Genomic DNA, 16,031 nt, shown 5'->3' with positions numbered 1-16,031 from the left:
ATATATTTTTAAAAATGAAATAAAATATATATTTTTTAAAAAGCTAAAAAAACAACAACCAAAAGCATTAAAATTATTGGAACCCCCCCCCCCCCCCAAAAAAATCAAAATTATTAAAAAGAAAACAACCCTAAACATAAAAAAATCAGAATTAAAATAATAGCCTCTCCAAAATTAAAAATCATCTAAAAAATAGAAAACGACTTAAATATTGATCAAAATAGCTGTAACTCAATTGAATTATTAATTAACTAACTGTTGCAGCTGTACTTGTATAAACTTTTTTGTAATTTAATTTAAACAAAAAAAAAATCATATTTTATAAACTTGTGCTTTCTTATGCAAAAATATTAAGTAGCCTAAATAAAACTGTCAGATGAATGTAATTAATTAAAAAGTAGGCTACAATATTTCCCTTTGAAATACAGTGGAGTAAAAATATACAGTAGCATGGAAAGAAAACTCTTAAATAAAGTACAAGTACCTCAAATCCATACTTAAGTACAGTAGGCTACTTGAGTAAATGTACTTAGTTTAAATTCCACCACTGACTGACAATTACAATTAAATAACAACATACTACATCATATCTGTCCATAAATGTAATGGAGTTGTTTAACACCCTGCTCTATCAACATTAGTTATATGTTTCAAGCCTAAATTAGCTTAACACACTACTTTCTACGCAAGTAGACTGTATATAAAGACTTCAGGTACAATCTATTTGTTTACAGTCATTTAAAGAGTTTTATGTAGGCTAATGAGACAAAAATATTAAATAAATTAAAATTAATAAAAAAAATAACCTTTCAATACCAGAAGCAATAAAATATTCTCTTTTCAACCAATTACAACTGTTATGATCTAGACCCTCAATTCTGTATTATAACTTTATCGGTAACCCTATACCAGACTGCCATTATTCTCGTTTTTCCAGGCCTATTATGTTATCATGGATGGAATTTTCATGTCGCTCTTTCTTAATACAAAAACAAGCTAAAATATAAAATTTAGGTGTAAATATTTTGATAATTTCTTTGTCCCGTTTTAAGCTTTGCTCGTAAATGTCACTATTTTTGTCCCCTCTTAAAGGGGGTTAGCTCACCAACCTGGCAACCCGCGCATCTTCTTATACGGTTCCATCACTGAAAGCGGACCGACCATCTGCTCGGCTTTGTGTGTGAACTCGCTTATGTAGGGGGTTTTGGGACGATATATTAATTTTGGCGTTTTTAAAACATTAATTCTCTCTTAATAAAGTTTAACTGAATGTTTTAATAGATCTGCAGATCACAGGTACGGGCATCTCTGACCACATGGCGTCACGTGCCTCAGGCGCACACATACCGGTACTGGGCCCACATGACTCAACACAAATGTTACTCAGGGTTAAAAGGAATCTTTAGGATGATGTTCATTTATTTTCTTTAAATATTGCATTTAACAGATGCATGTTAATGCTCAGAGTCCAATCCAAAACCAAAAACCGCTCATCTCTGATGTTTTGATCCTGCAAGCACACACATACAACATGGGCGGATTATGAGACAATGGGCCCCTGAGCACAGATGTGCAAAAGGCCCCATCATCTCATGTAAGAACAAGACACACAGACTTTGTTTTTGTGGTTGTTTTGTTTATCTGTGTATTTATTATGTGTCTCTTTGTGGTTTTGGGTCTCTCTGAAGTAATTTTGTGGATTTTTTGTGTCTTTTTAGTTATTTTGTACCAGTTTGGTGTCATTTTGAGTTTCTTTCTTGTTGGTACATGTAATAGTAGGTATGTTTCCATCACAGATTTGCGCAAAGGTTTATTTTCAAAATGTCGATAAAACACAATTGCGAAGTGACTGGTTTCGATTAAGTAATGTTATGCGACTTTTCTCGCGATATTATGCACTTCTCTTGTGATAACATTCCAAGAAACATGGTGATGGATGTTCAAAACATTAGCTGGTTTATTTCTGTTGCAGCCACCACACTAGCCGTCATTATTTCCAATCGAAGGCGAAGTAGGTGTGTTATGTGAGCAATAATAGAAAGGCAAGCCCCTTATACTTTGAAGCAGCCACCTATGGGGGATTTATGGGAAGCGAAAGACCACAAATTCATGGAGGAATTGTGGATTTAAAACTTCCAGATGATCCGCTCAACTTTTGAAGAGTTATGAGATGCAATAACACCTCTTGTAGCGCCTGCTGCTTCATGCCCGAGAGAGCCAGTTCCTCCTCCCTAAAGTGTTTCCATTGTAGTTTTGCAAAATATGGCTTTTTCGAATCACCAGAAATAAAATCTTATGAGCATAAAATCATCCCAAATCATCACATTTTGCCACTTTGCAGTGGACTTTCTGCGTCTGCTTTTTACGTTCTGGGATGCTGCTAACATGATGTCAACACAAGCACATGGCGGGACGTGGTTATGCAACAACAGCACATGGCAACCACCGCCTGGCGGCCAACTAATGCACACAATGGCACAGCTGATTAGGATCAGGCAACAAGGCCACGCCTGGTTAGGATTAAGGGAAGGAGGCACGTGGTGAGGTGTAGAAAAAGTCTGGGGACTGATGGACTAATGCACCGCCCCTTCCGCCTGCCCTAAAGGCGCCCTTGCGCTCCTTATATCACGTTGTTTCCGGCCGTGTTTCAACCTGACGCTGTCCCGCTGCATTTCATGCACACACAATCGGCTCCATTCGTGCACAAGAAGCGTAAACGTGAGGAGAGTAAACAAAGAGATAAAGTCAAGAGGGGGTGAGACTGAAATGTACCTGTTATATGAGGGAAGATTGTTTTCTTTAGTCGTCGAGCTCTTTAGCAGAGAGGTTGATGGTTTGTGTTGTTGTTGTTCACTACACTGTAAATATGCCTTTTTATTTCACCACTGGATTGTCTGTTAATGTGCCGACTGATAACTAGTGTCCAGACAGTCTTCTGGCTCCTCATTTTGAACAGGGATTACAGCTGGCCGCCGTCTGCTGGAATAGAGATCTATTTCCTCTCACGCGGGCACAGAACGTACGTGCTGGTTGGCCGTTACCGGCAGTCTATGTGGTGTGTTCATGCGCAACTTTTTGGCCAAGACGCAGGCAACGTCACGCAGCTCAACAGTCGGCTTTTGTTGCCACTAGTTCATTGAAGTCTGTTTGGTGTGTCTGGATCTGAAAGGTTAAAGAAAAACATTGCAACCAGAGGGTCACTGGTTCCCATAACTGCTCAGTGGTCAGACTGGGACTGTACTGGGCCACCTCCAGGTGAGCGTCTGAAACCGCCTGGAGTCTTATCCTTAATTTGTATAAATGCTAAGAGGACGCTGTAATTTGCTTTTCCTTCCACTTACATTTACATATGGTTTGTCTGTATTAACTTCACTTGATGAGTGAGTGGAGACTAAAATGTTGTTAACCCTTTAAAACCTGAGCAAATTTGTTTCTTTCAATTTCTTTCATAACATAGGAAGAAGACAACAAGCAACTAAACATGTCCCAAAAATGAGGGAAAAAAAAGTACAAAACTTACAAGAAAATTACCTAAAATAATATGGAAAATTTTAAAATACATATGCATTTGTTTTATATAAAGCGATATTAAATATAAACTTATTATAATTCTAGTTGTTTTCTAGACATTGACAAAGTCTGAATAACCCTCCCCTCATTTTTAAAACACATTTTTGGGTTATTTTCTTGTCACTTTCCACCAAATTCTTGAAGTTGTGGACAATTTTTGCCAAGTAGGTCATTGCTTTTTTCCCAGTGTTTTTTGAAAGAAATTAAACCAAATTTTCTCAGGTCTCAAAGGGTTGAATAGCTTGTGAAAGGCGTCTGAATGCAGCACAAGTAAACTGAGTTTTTGGCTCTTTTACATTAAAGGAACTACTTTTGTGTCGAGTTCAGTGTGTTTCCAGAGTTTTCCAGGAAGGTTTCAAGTCCTCAGACTCTGAGCTAATCTGTTGAGCTCCTGCGACAGAGCTGTCACCGTATCCAGGATCCGCTGTTTGTCCTTCTCCTCTAAGCGAGCTTCACATCGCTGAGCAAATTTATCAGGATGCCACAGTGCTTGCTGCTTCCGCAGCATTTTTCGAAACACCGGCACGTCTTTCCTGTCCACGCCGTGCAGCATCACGTCCAGCATCTCCTGCACTGTACCTCGTGGAGCTGGCCAAGGGATGTCGCTGTAGCTCAGCTTTGCGCTGCCGGAAGAAGAGGCACCATCAAACGTAGCTGCACAACGCTCTTCGTACCTGCGCTTCTTACCTCGCCGAGTCTCCTCCTCTTTACGTGCTGCTCGGGCCAGATACTCTTCATGTTCCCTCTGCAGCTTTTCATGCAGCTCTTTGTTGCTTTTCTCTTCCTGCTCTCTCTCCTGTTTACTCTTCTTTTTTCTCCACCCAGAAGACGATGCTGCCAGTCTCTGCGCTTCAGCATGCTTCTTATCGAAATATTCTTTTCTAATACGGTCAGCCCAGTCCCCGAAGTCTTCCTCGTCATCGTCGACAGGAAGAAAATCATCAGCTGTGAAGCAAACACAGAAGTGTCATTATGAAGTGAAAGCCAAAATGAATTTTAGCATAAAAGAATGAGTTTAAATTTACCATCATAAACTCCAAAGGTTTCAAAGAATTCATCCTCGCATTCATCAAACAGCTTGTTCATCCACTCCTTCTCAGCGTCTCTTTCAGATGGACGGCTCATGTTCTCTGCAGTCTGTGAGGAATATAAGGATGTTTAAACACGATCCAGTTCACTTAATTTCAAAGGGCTGCTGATCTGACACTCTGACATGCAATAGTTTGATTTCCTTACAACTGCACACTCAAACTTGTTTTTTCATCGAATCAACCCTGAGAGACAACCAGCATAAAAGTACAGATTAAAATGCCACATTTTAACATTGACTTTCAACAGCAGTTCCTAAGAACAAATTCACTGTGGCTGAAAACTTTTCTCAAAGAAATTGTAACCAAGATATGCACAGAATATCACTCGTATTTCTGTACTGCTATTACTTATTATTGATTGGCTGAAATATGTGCCAACACTATAATCCATTTCAGTTAAAATCAGCAGATAATATCAGTCGTACTGGTATTTCCATCAGCCTGGGCTTCTTGGTCTACAGAGTTTAACCTCTACACACTCCTACCTACCAGTTTATACTGTTAAAGATGTCAAAAATAATAACTCTGTCTAAATACTCTGCAAAGACAAAATGACTTACAATAGTATGTTACAGCTTCTCGCATCTTCTCACACATAATACTTTTTTTTAGCAATTAAACTGCTGATAATCTGCTTAACTGAGGGATCAAACTTAATGTGCTACATTAACACACATTTTTGTACATTTGGATTATTACTTTTCTATTCTTCAGTCAATGTTTTGTGCCCTGTTGTTTCTTTGTGTGTTTCTGCTTCAGATGGCTATAATTCAACCAACAGCCAAAACCCAAAGATATTCGATTTACAGTGACATAAAAGATTGTTTGACTTACTGATTATTTGGGGTATCATTCTATGAATCATAATTTTAATTTGTGTTTAGGAGTTTTAGTCAGAAGAAAACAAGCAATTTGAATTTAAGTTAGATTCAAGAATATTTAGACATTTTTATGCCAGACCAATTATAAAGCAACAAAAATAAAACAAAAATAATACATATTTTTTAAAAAAACAACAATATTACAAACCAGCAAAAATGTGAATAATAATAATGACACAAACAATTTTGATATTGTTAAATGTAACATCAGGAAAAATATGAATAATCTTAGCATTTTAAAGACTTTTGAAAGATTGTTCATGACATTTTAATACCAATTATGGCCTTATTTTATGACTGAATTCAATCATTTTTAAGGGTTTAAAAGAATATGCTGGAACCCAACAAATACACTGAACTACAATGAAAATTATCATTAGTGTAGCTTTAGCTTTTTTTTTTTTTTTTAAAAATAAAAGCAATCAAAATAAAAATGATCTACATGTGTGACTTACGTGTGTGTGTTTGGTCCAGTTCAGCAGGTCTTGAGGTGTGACTCCAGCTCTGTTAGAAACAGTCAAAGCTTCAGGACAGCTCTTTTTCAGAGGCACGACCAGGTCATCATATGCTGAAAAAAACAAAAAAAAAATAAAAGACAACTGACAGTAAACATGTATGACTCATCAAAAGCTTCTCCCCGTGTCCTCCTCACCTGTCTTCCCGTGTTTCAGAGCCCTGTTAGCCGCTATGTGTAAGGCCGTGTCTCCTTTACGGTCCCTCTGGAGGACATCGGCTCCGTGTTTGAGCAGCAGCCGCAGCGCAGCGTCGTCTCGCAGGGAGCAGGCCAGCTGCAGCGGGCTCCTCTGCCTCCGGCCCTGGGAGAAGTTCACATCCAGGTCCCGGTGCTTCCGCAGAAACGACTTCAGCTTCAGCACGCTGCCCTCCTCCACGTACTTCCACACCCGCGTCTGTTTGCGAGACACCATGCGTACGAAAGACAGACTGAGACAGAGCAGACTGAGACAGAGCAGACAGAGCAGACTGAGACAGAGCAGACTGAAACAGAGCAGACTGAGAAACAAAGCAGGTTAATTTGGTTTGTTGTTAGCTTCTAAAGGCCTTAGCATCGGCTAGTCTGGTCCTTCTTCTTAATGTTTCCGAAGCTGCTCGGTCACCAAAGTTCCGGGGACAGAATGGTTCCGGTGTCGTCACTAGGTGTCAGTGTTGACCATCTTTGTAAATCAGCGATTAATTAATAAAGTAAACCTGGTTTATAAGTCACTTTTATTTACTCAGCAGCACACTGTAGCTACACTGGATGTTTATTTTGGACTATCATCTTTTTACATTGGATATATTTGATTTATTGCGAACTTTTGCACATCCCGTTTCATATTTTTGCTCATCCTGCAACTTAAAAAAATTTTTTTTTTTTTACTTTTTATGAACGGTTTTGAAAACTGTACATTTAGTGGTCAGTACAGTAAATTTGCAAATGAAAATTAAAAATGAGACAAGAATGTATAAAACAGGAAGACATAAATAAAATAAAATAATCAAATAAAATAATATGAAATAATATGAACACACATAGGGGTTTACCTAATTAGTTATACAATAAAGCTGTAAGATCGGCATAAATTAATAGTTTTGGTTAGTTTTTATTACGCATTTTTAAGTTAGATATTGTTTAAGATATGTATCTAGAGCTGATTTTTTTAAAGTGGTATATGAGGGCAGTTTCTTAAAATATAAATTTCAGATAAAATAATGACCAAATTAATTAATTACATATTGTTTATTCTTGTACATCCTGCAACTGTACAGCTTATTCTGACAGTTACATTATACATTTCTGTTATGTTATAGTACTTTCTTAAAGAATCTTTTGAATTTTATTGTATATCTTCCTATTTTATATTTAAGTTCTTAAATGTGGCAGTATGTTGCCTTTTTAATATTCCTCTTCATATGTTGTATGTTTAAAGAATGTACATAAAAAATCAAGCATTCCTTTTAAGTGAAAGCCTTCAAGGCAATAAATCATTTTCTGACTGAAATGTAAGTTGTATTTATTCCTTCTCTCTATCATGAGAAAAACAAAGCCCCACTATTCATCCTATGCAATTTGGCTCACAGAAAACGGCAAGATTTTGGCACAACTGTGATACTGTTCATACTTTCAGGACTCCATCGTCCTTCTACATGGTTAATCACTCAGTATTCAGAAGCCATGCCTGCTGTCTTTGTGGTCCTGTGCCTCAGCCTCCTTTCAACACGCCACCTGTCAGGAGGAAGCATGAAGAGGTCAAATATGTGCTTCTATGTGTGAGTGTGTATGTAAGTGATTAAAAAAATATTCAAATTCACCATTCGCTTCTAAAAAAGTACTCTGGTAACCAGAGTTGTCACAGTATTGGAATTTCTAACTTTGATTGGCTGACAATAGCTTGAAAAATATCCATAACTGACACAATTTCTGATACCGTGTGTGAAAATGGACATTGAGGGAATAAAAGATAAATATAGCAAGGCCATAACATGACAGCATAACTTTTTAAAAAACTTTTTTCTTGTTAGTAGCAGCATAGTAACATTAACAATAAAATAGAGTGAGTGATAAGAGCAGCTGGTGTGTCAATACTGACAAATATGAGGACTTACACTTACACTTTACCTGCATCAACTGTTACAGCTGTGATGATTGAACATTTTCAAATGTGTGGGTGCATAGCTAATTATGCACAATTCCTTTTTACCAAGAGACTTTATTGTTTTTTTTAAATCAGTATTTTTATGTCTTTTTTAAATGTTTTTATGAATTTTTTTTTTTTTTCTGGTCCACACTGTGCATTTTCAACCAAAATCCACAGAGCAAATACATCAACATAACACAGAAATGACCCACACATAAACACATGGTGAGAATCTGTGTGTGGCTGCAATAACAGACGGCAGCTGGCAACATTGTTGCATTATTAACACAGAAAATGTGCTCAACCTTGAGTTATCACTGGAGTCTAACATGTCGCCACATCAAAGCTGTAATCATTTCTCACAGAAGGGATCTCTGACTTGGGGCCCCCTGCTAACCTATATTAGCAATAATCTTACTATCACTCCTGATGGTGCTGAGGACACTCCTTGAGCATTTATTTATTTATTTAGTTTTAATTTATATATTTTTTCTCATCTATTTGTTTGTCTTTTTTCCCCTTCTTTTTCTGTTAATTTTTGTATGTCTGAGCCTGCCTGTTTATTGAGGGTCTGTATATATATTTAACTAATTCATTGTTTACTGTGGCCACTACTGACATGGGAAATTGAGTGTTAGCAAGATTTTTGTTGGGGTTTTATCTTTATCTTTTTCCTTCATGCAGATGATCTGGCACAAACTATTGTTCATGCACTACTCTGTGCTGTCTACAAAAACTGAATTTAAAAAACATTGAAAAAAAAAAGCTACAATCAATGAACACCACTGTGCTGTCGTTATTATGTAATTCCTTGCTTGCACGTGCAGCCATCTTTTACCTGTGATGCTTAAATCAGTGCAGCTGAGCTTCTGAATTGGCTCCGTCCTGCTGCAGATGACAGTGCGTCCATTTAGGCCCGAGGGAGGGACGGGTGCACAATGGAGAGGATAGAGGAGGGAATGAAGGGACACCTTTGTGCCCTGTGAAGAGGATGATCTTCTCTGAGACTCGCATAACCCAAGATCCGGAGTCACCCAAAGCTTGGGCACTTCCGCTCCTTTCTGCAGTCGGAAACGACGTGTCCCCACTAATGATGGTCGTCTTGTGTGAATGCCTTTGAAATGTCTGCCATCTCAGGAGAGACGGAGTGAGGGCAGAGAGCGAGGGAGAAAGACACATCTGATTTGTCACCTCAGGTGTTTTGAGTCCCATGTTTGCCACTGTGTGTCGTTTAAGCTTTATTGTCCTCATAGCTCCCCTTTGTCTCACACTCTTGTGTAGAAGAAAAGCAACACCCTCGTCCTTAGAGACCTCAGGAGGATCATGCATCTCTATCTATCTCACAGAGGGCCCTAAAGGCAGGGAGATGTCTCTGAAAGACAGGATATCCCCATCAGGAACCCCTACCTTGCCTTTCCTCCCGGGCCTGCTGACTCTTATCCTGTCTGTGAGGCCTGTTGTCCTCCTGGGACGCTGTGGGGAGAAGCCCCTGTAAGAGCGGGTTGCAGGAAGCTGAGGGTCCTCCAAGACGCTCCAGGGGTCAGCATCTCATCCTACCACGCTACGGTCATAGCAGATTCAAGGTCCGGTCTGCTGGCTGCGCTGCCCGGCCTCCATTGTTAGGACAGAGGAGAAATGTGCACACACTTCCTCTGTCTATTTTCTGCCTGACCTGGTTTATTGGGTTCTGATTTATGATGGCCGAACATGTGCTTCTGACATACAGAGTGCCTGGCTGCGAGCCTGATTTACAGCAACACAAAGGCAGTTTGTCTTCCATTGATATGACAATGAATGGGTGAAGGTGGGCACCCCTATAGAAACTCGGCCTCTTACGAAACTAACCTCTGCCGTTAGTTTCTATTGTTAAACCTGGAAACAAACACTGTCCAGTCACGTGAATATTTGGGGTTTGGCCCTTCACAGTCTGCATTGTGCTGTGTTTATAGATCAAATACCTCTTTTTCAAGACTTGAAGGGCCAGTTCTGAAAAATAAAACAAAAACATCTCAACACTGCCCTCCTCAACTGTGATGCTAAAATAAATGAAAAGACATGAACAGACAGAGTGAAAATATCTCTCTAAACATACTTACATTTTCTCACAGTCTATTATTATACCTACAGTAGGGCACAGTATAAAGAGTAAATGTACTTAATTCTTAATACTACCCACTGAAACTACTTACTGACCCTTAAACTGGTTTTGATTTCATCTGGGGGCAGTGGAAATTATGGACTCTTTAGACATTTATTTAATGATTAAAACATTTAGAAACAACATTCAGAGGAAAGCAGATTTGTGTTGTAAAAAGTTCTTACAACACTGTTGCGCTGTCAACAGAATATTATTACAGATGTAATTAGTGGTTTCACTTTGTCATATTTTTTATAGTTTAGGTAGCTTTGATTTTTTTTCTCTCAGTGGTGTTTTCAGTCAACAGTGGCGCTCGTCTTTACACTGACAGAACTGCTGCTGTCTCTGGCAGAAATTACAACCATAATAATGTTTCAGTTACATTATTAATACAGAGAGGAATGCTACTTTTTAAACATTATTTGGCTGAAGCAAAGGTTAAACGATAATCTTGTGAATGCTTTTCTCCAAGAAAGCTTCTCTAGTTTTGTGTCATTTCTTGGAGAGGGAGAATGAGGACTGTTTATACCCTCGGGATTCCCTGCGGCGAGCCTGCTTCCAGTGTAGACACACTCAATTTTCACACTCTGTTATTACAGAGGAATGAAAACATTTGTGTAATCGTTTCTGAGCAGACAAACACTGAAGCCTTCTGACGATCAAAGGGCATAAATCCTTTTTCTGTTGTAGCGCTTTGGCAAAATTTGTGCCATGAAATCTTGGTAACTCGATCACATTAGCTTAATAAAACTTGAAAACCCACGACATTAATATATCCAGATCGTCTTTCACAGCGGGCTTTGACTTTGATGCTGACAGGTGGAGGATAATGTGACAAGTCGTCTTGTAAAGAAATAGCTGCTGCATGTTTGACCAATAAAACATGTTGTTGTGCAGACATTGGAGTGCATGGCATGTGCCACTACTTAATTTACTGTTGGCCAAGTTTTTAATGTTTTATTTTCAGTATATGGCAGAATGCAACTAGTTTTCAGAAAACTGCCAGTCTTTAATGCAAGGCCGTAGGTTATGTTTCAACATTTGGGGGAACACAAAAAAGGTGTCTGAGTGGTCCTCTGTCTGATATTATATAATATTTCTAATGACTCATCAGATATGATAACTGAGATACATGTACTGATGTCTTTGTATATGCACATGGACACACACTAACATGTGCTGATGTGTGCTTGTATGTGTGTGTTTATAAAATCTGTTTTCGTGTCCCGTACTGGCCAAATGTATCCTCTGACTTAAATTTATCAGTTACTGGCAAATTATGTAACCAGTTAAATTTGTTTATATGAATTTATATATGTACCAGTTATTTATTATTATTATTGTTATTAATTTCTATATTATATGTTTTATTTTGTATTTTTAGCTCTCTGACTTTTTTAGCTTCCTGATTTTTTTCTTTTATATACTGATGTCATATAATTTCTTAAAATGCAAAATGCAAAAAAAAAAAAAAAGAAAAAAAAAAAAAAGAAAAGAAAAGAAAAGGGTACTACACTGTTTGCTACTTTCACATTTTTTATTTAGGGGGACAAATACATATGTTCTAAATATATATATTGAAATCTACACCTATATGTAAACTTTCTAGACTACATTCAGAGATCTATTTAAGAAAGATTTTTTTTTGCATGTCTGTGTTTGCGTCTTGGCTCAGATGAGATTAAACAGAACTGAGACAGCGATGAAGGAGACGCAGTGAGTGCCGCTGCAGCTGTTGTATTTCTTTTCTCTACCGATGACAGAGAAGATTTTCAGATGTCACCTGTAAATTTAATGCCGCAGATGACTTTTTATATCAATGAGGTCAGCTTTTGTCAAATTTCCACAAATGGCACACTGAAGGGAAATGTAATTGTAGGTGAGTTAGACTAAGCCAATCTCCATCACAGGTATTACACAGGGACAGACCCCCACTACAAATCAGTAACCAAGGATTAGTCCGATCCTTCTGTCTCCCTGCTGTTGCTGATTACATCCTGTAAAAAGCTCTTTACAATCAAAATCATTGAATCTGAATTAAGACCTCAGCAAACTTGTTTGTTTGCGATAACAACACATTTAACTACAGCCAGTCATGATAACTGCGAGACTCTTTTAGATGTATTTTGGCCCTGAAGTTGTCTTAATTAACCCTTGATGCAATTTTGAAACTCTTTACTCACTGACTGTTTGTGAACGAATTGCAAAGGAGGAGAAGAAACAAACACGCTGGAGGAGGGAAACAGTCGGACTTGCATTTCCTGCAGACACATGCTTTGATTTTTGGCCCTGCAAAACACAATAGGAGGGAGGCTGCCTCCCCTCAGCAATGCACCAACAGGAAGACGCACATTCACTGGATGGGAGAAAATACATTCCAGCAACAAGCTATCACAAGTGACAGAGTGAGACGAGACAGAGAGGACTTGTGTTTTTCAGAGCACTTTTGTTTTTAATTACAAATCATAAACAATTCAAAAATGATGTGTATTCACAAAATGCTTTTATGTGTTTTTCAGGAACAAATTCATTGTCATTCCTTCACACGCACAGACACACTCACACTCACACACCAGCAGACTGTCGAAGCAGTCACCTTTTAATTGGGCCCTCCGCCAGCCTGAAAACATTTGTCAGCTGCCATCTGTCTATCTGTCTGGGACCCACTCACCCCCCCACCCACTTCCACCCGCGATCCCCGTCTCTCCTTACAACACTCTTATCAGACTCAAACACTTTTTACTGACCTCTACACCCTTTCTACATGCACACACACGTAACACTGCTGGCTGTGATACAGTTTGAGCTGGAGAGCTGGATGATATCACACCTCAAGTGCTTACAAATGAAAACAAGAACGGCAGGGGCAAATGCATGAGTAACACACTTCACCAGGACTTCAGACGCAGGAGTTCAACACATGAGTGTGTCTTCCTTTTAAAATACATTCCACTTTATCAAAAAAGTCTTGTTCATGCTTGGTCCTGTGTAATATAGTTCAAATATGCACCCCTGCTCCTAGACGGGAAGCTGGAGTTTGGTCAGATGCCACAAACTCGACTGTCGTCTTCAGACAAACGCCTCGTAGTCCACAGAGTCATAGAGACTGTGATCAAGCACCCAGCGCTGTACGGTCTTGATTTACTTGCATTGTTCTGCATTGTTCACCTCTTCCCCAGCATGCCTCTGGGTCCTCAGCTGTCGTCAAACCTTCGTGGCCAGAGACTGCGCCTCCGTCTTCTGCGAGGACAGGGAGCTGACGGGGCTCGCGTGCAAGGACTTCTTCAGGTTCAGGAGGCACAGACACTGGGACCTGAAGCGCAGGTCGAAGAAGGCGTACAGAAAGGGGTTAAGGCAGCTGTTGACGTATGCCAGACAGGTGGCGTAAGGGTGAGCCAACAGCAGGAAGCGCAGGAAGGCACAGGTGGCGGGAAACAGCTCCAGGTAGGAGAGAGCATCGGCACTCTTCACGACGTGGAAGGGCATCCAGCAGGCGGCGAATACTACTACCAGAGTGGTGATGATCTTCAGCAACCTCCTTTTGCGCTGGTCCTCTTTGCGTAGGGTGTTGAAGTGGCGGGTGACGGTGCAGCCTATGAAGCAGTAGCACACCATCATCGCCAAGAAAGGTAGAAGGAAGCCCAGAGCAGAGGAGGAGATGCTGAGACCTGCGATCCAAAGGTTCTCTTGATCCTTCCTGGTCATCACCAGGCTGAAGTCCATGGCGCAGGATGTGCGGTTGCTGGTTGGATCATGTATGGTGGTGCGGAAGAGCAGAGTTGGTGCAGCCAGAATCCCGGACAGCATCCAGATGGCTGTCAGGGAGGCTTGCATGTGGCCACGGGTGCGCAGCTGGGTGCTGGACAAGGAGTGGACGATGGCTAGGTAGCGGTCGAAGCTCATGCAGGTGAGGCAGAAGACGCTGGCGTACATGTTGAGCAGGACCACGTAGCTGCTGATCTTGCACAGGGCCACTCCAAAGGGCCAGTGGTAGCCCATGGCGGTGTAGACGGCCCACAGAGGCAGAGTGACCACAAAGGTGAGGTCAGCCAAGGCCAGGTTGCCGATGTAGACGTCAGCAGCTCTCCGCTTACCCTGGGCTCTCCACACGGTGAAGATCACCACCCCGTTTCCAGAGAGGCCGAGGATGAAAATGAGCATGTACAGCACCGGGATAACGGAGTACGACGGTGTCCACTCGGAGTAGTCACACATGGTGGAGTTATCTGCCTCATCGTAGTCGTAGTACTCATAAGGACCTTCAGTCAGCTCCATGTTCTCTTCCCTACTTGTCCTTGTTTTTGGGAAAAATTAAAACTCTTTTTTTGGTGCAGATAGATCCACAGTTGTCTGAAGTCTGTTGCTACACATAAGATCTGCCCACCCTTATATACCCCTTCACACTTGTGCCCTCCCAGAACGCCCCCTCCTCCCCTCCCACTGCGCTCCTCCTCTCTGCTCTGAAGAACACACTCATTCACTGTGTACACACCCACTTCTCTCTCTCCATTCATTTGATGTGTGTGGATAAACATACTGCATAGTGGAGTCACTTTAGTTCATGAAAAAAATAGGTTGGAAATTCAAGCACTTTTTTGTTTGCAAGTAATACCAGTAGTTTCCAGGATATGTCTTATTTTTCCTTGTTTTTGATTCACAAAATGGTTGCAGGACTTCATATCCAGGGGAAAAATTAAACATTTCTGTCCAAAGTTTAAATTTTGCCACAAATATAATTGCAACACTATGTTTAACTTTAAGAAATGAAAGCTGACTAGTAGCCCATGAGTCAAGTCTGGGCATGACAAGTTTCATGAAGTAGTCAATTTCAATATCAATTGAGAGTCCAGCACTCTGCCGAAATCCTGATGGGCTGCACTATTTACATTTCTATGTCTGTTTTCTCACGTCTGTACATGCTCAGACAAGTACAACCACAAACTAAAGACAAAATTAAGACATGTAAGCTTCAGGTTGGACAAACAAAACTTTGACTTCAGACCTTGAACTAAAAAAATGACAGTCGTAGTATTAAAACAGTAAGACGCTTTGACATGTTTAATAGCCTTTAGTTTAAAAAAATAGATATTTTTATTTTCCATTCCATTAAAACTTTTTAAGATCTAACTGCACAAAGTGGCAAGGTTTAGTAATAGTGGAATTTAGGTCAGATAAAAATGTTTAAAGTGTGAAATGACAGCCCAATTGGCAGAAAAAAAATGGTGGAATTACGTTTTTTGCAAACAACAAATATGTTATATTTGCATGTTTTATCATATGAATGTCTCTAAAAGTGACACTGTACGCTGTACAAGCTGATCTTATCATCAGTGGGTAGAGGGGACGGTGGATGGCATGTCAGCTGGGCGAGATGCCTGCCAAGCTGCAGACCCGTGCTTAAGAAAAAACAAAAAACAAAGCAGTTGTGTTTCAGTGAGTCATTGCTGTGTGACACAAAAAGGGATTTTTTTTACTAAGACATTGCTGCTTTTGCCTCTGGGATTGTGCTCCCCAAACTGGCATTTTAAGTCAAAACATGATTTTTTTCTTTTCCAATCAGGGTTTTTTATGCCTAAACCTGAACACATGTTAAGCACAGCAATGTTGAAACATAAAGTTTCTATAAACTGATAGCCAGTACAGCCAGTATGATACAAAATAAAAATTAAACAAGAATATACTCAAAATAAGAGCGTAGGGAGGAAAAGAGAGTCTA

The 16,031-nt window shown here is 39.8% G+C and overlaps 2 protein-coding genes across 2 annotated transcripts; both read right to left on the bottom strand.

The window, feature by feature from the left end:
* Window positions 1-3,544: 3,544 nt before the first annotated feature.
* nfkbil1 (nuclear factor of kappa light polypeptide gene enhancer in B-cells inhibitor-like 1) lies at window positions 3,545-6,507 on the bottom strand. Its single transcript, XM_042509568.1, has 4 exons — window positions 6,195-6,507; window positions 5,998-6,110; window positions 4,596-4,707; window positions 3,545-4,515 (listed from the first exon to the last, which is right to left on the bottom strand). The coding sequence occupies exons 1-4, from the start codon at window positions 6,466-6,468 to the stop codon at window positions 3,926-3,928; spliced, it is 1,089 nt and encodes a 362-aa protein (XP_042365502.1). The 5' UTR covers window positions 6,469-6,507; the 3' UTR covers window positions 3,545-3,925.
* Window positions 6,508-12,741: 6,234 nt separating this feature from the next.
* On the bottom strand, window positions 12,742-14,658 carry LOC121959990 (apelin receptor B-like). Its single transcript, XM_042509570.1, has one exon. It carries the CDS (start codon window positions 14,588-14,590, stop codon window positions 13,520-13,522), a length of 1,071 nt encoding a protein of 356 aa, XP_042365504.1. The 5' UTR covers window positions 14,591-14,658; the 3' UTR covers window positions 12,742-13,519.
* Window positions 14,659-16,031: the final 1,373 nt, after the last annotated feature.

The sequence above is a fragment of the Plectropomus leopardus genome, chromosome 20, assembly GCF_008729295.1.
Source record: "Plectropomus leopardus isolate mb chromosome 20, YSFRI_Pleo_2.0, whole genome shotgun sequence".
Lineage (NCBI taxonomy): Eukaryota > Metazoa > Chordata > Actinopteri > Perciformes > Serranidae > Plectropomus > Plectropomus leopardus.
This window is presented reverse-complemented; position numbering and strand designations above follow the sequence as displayed.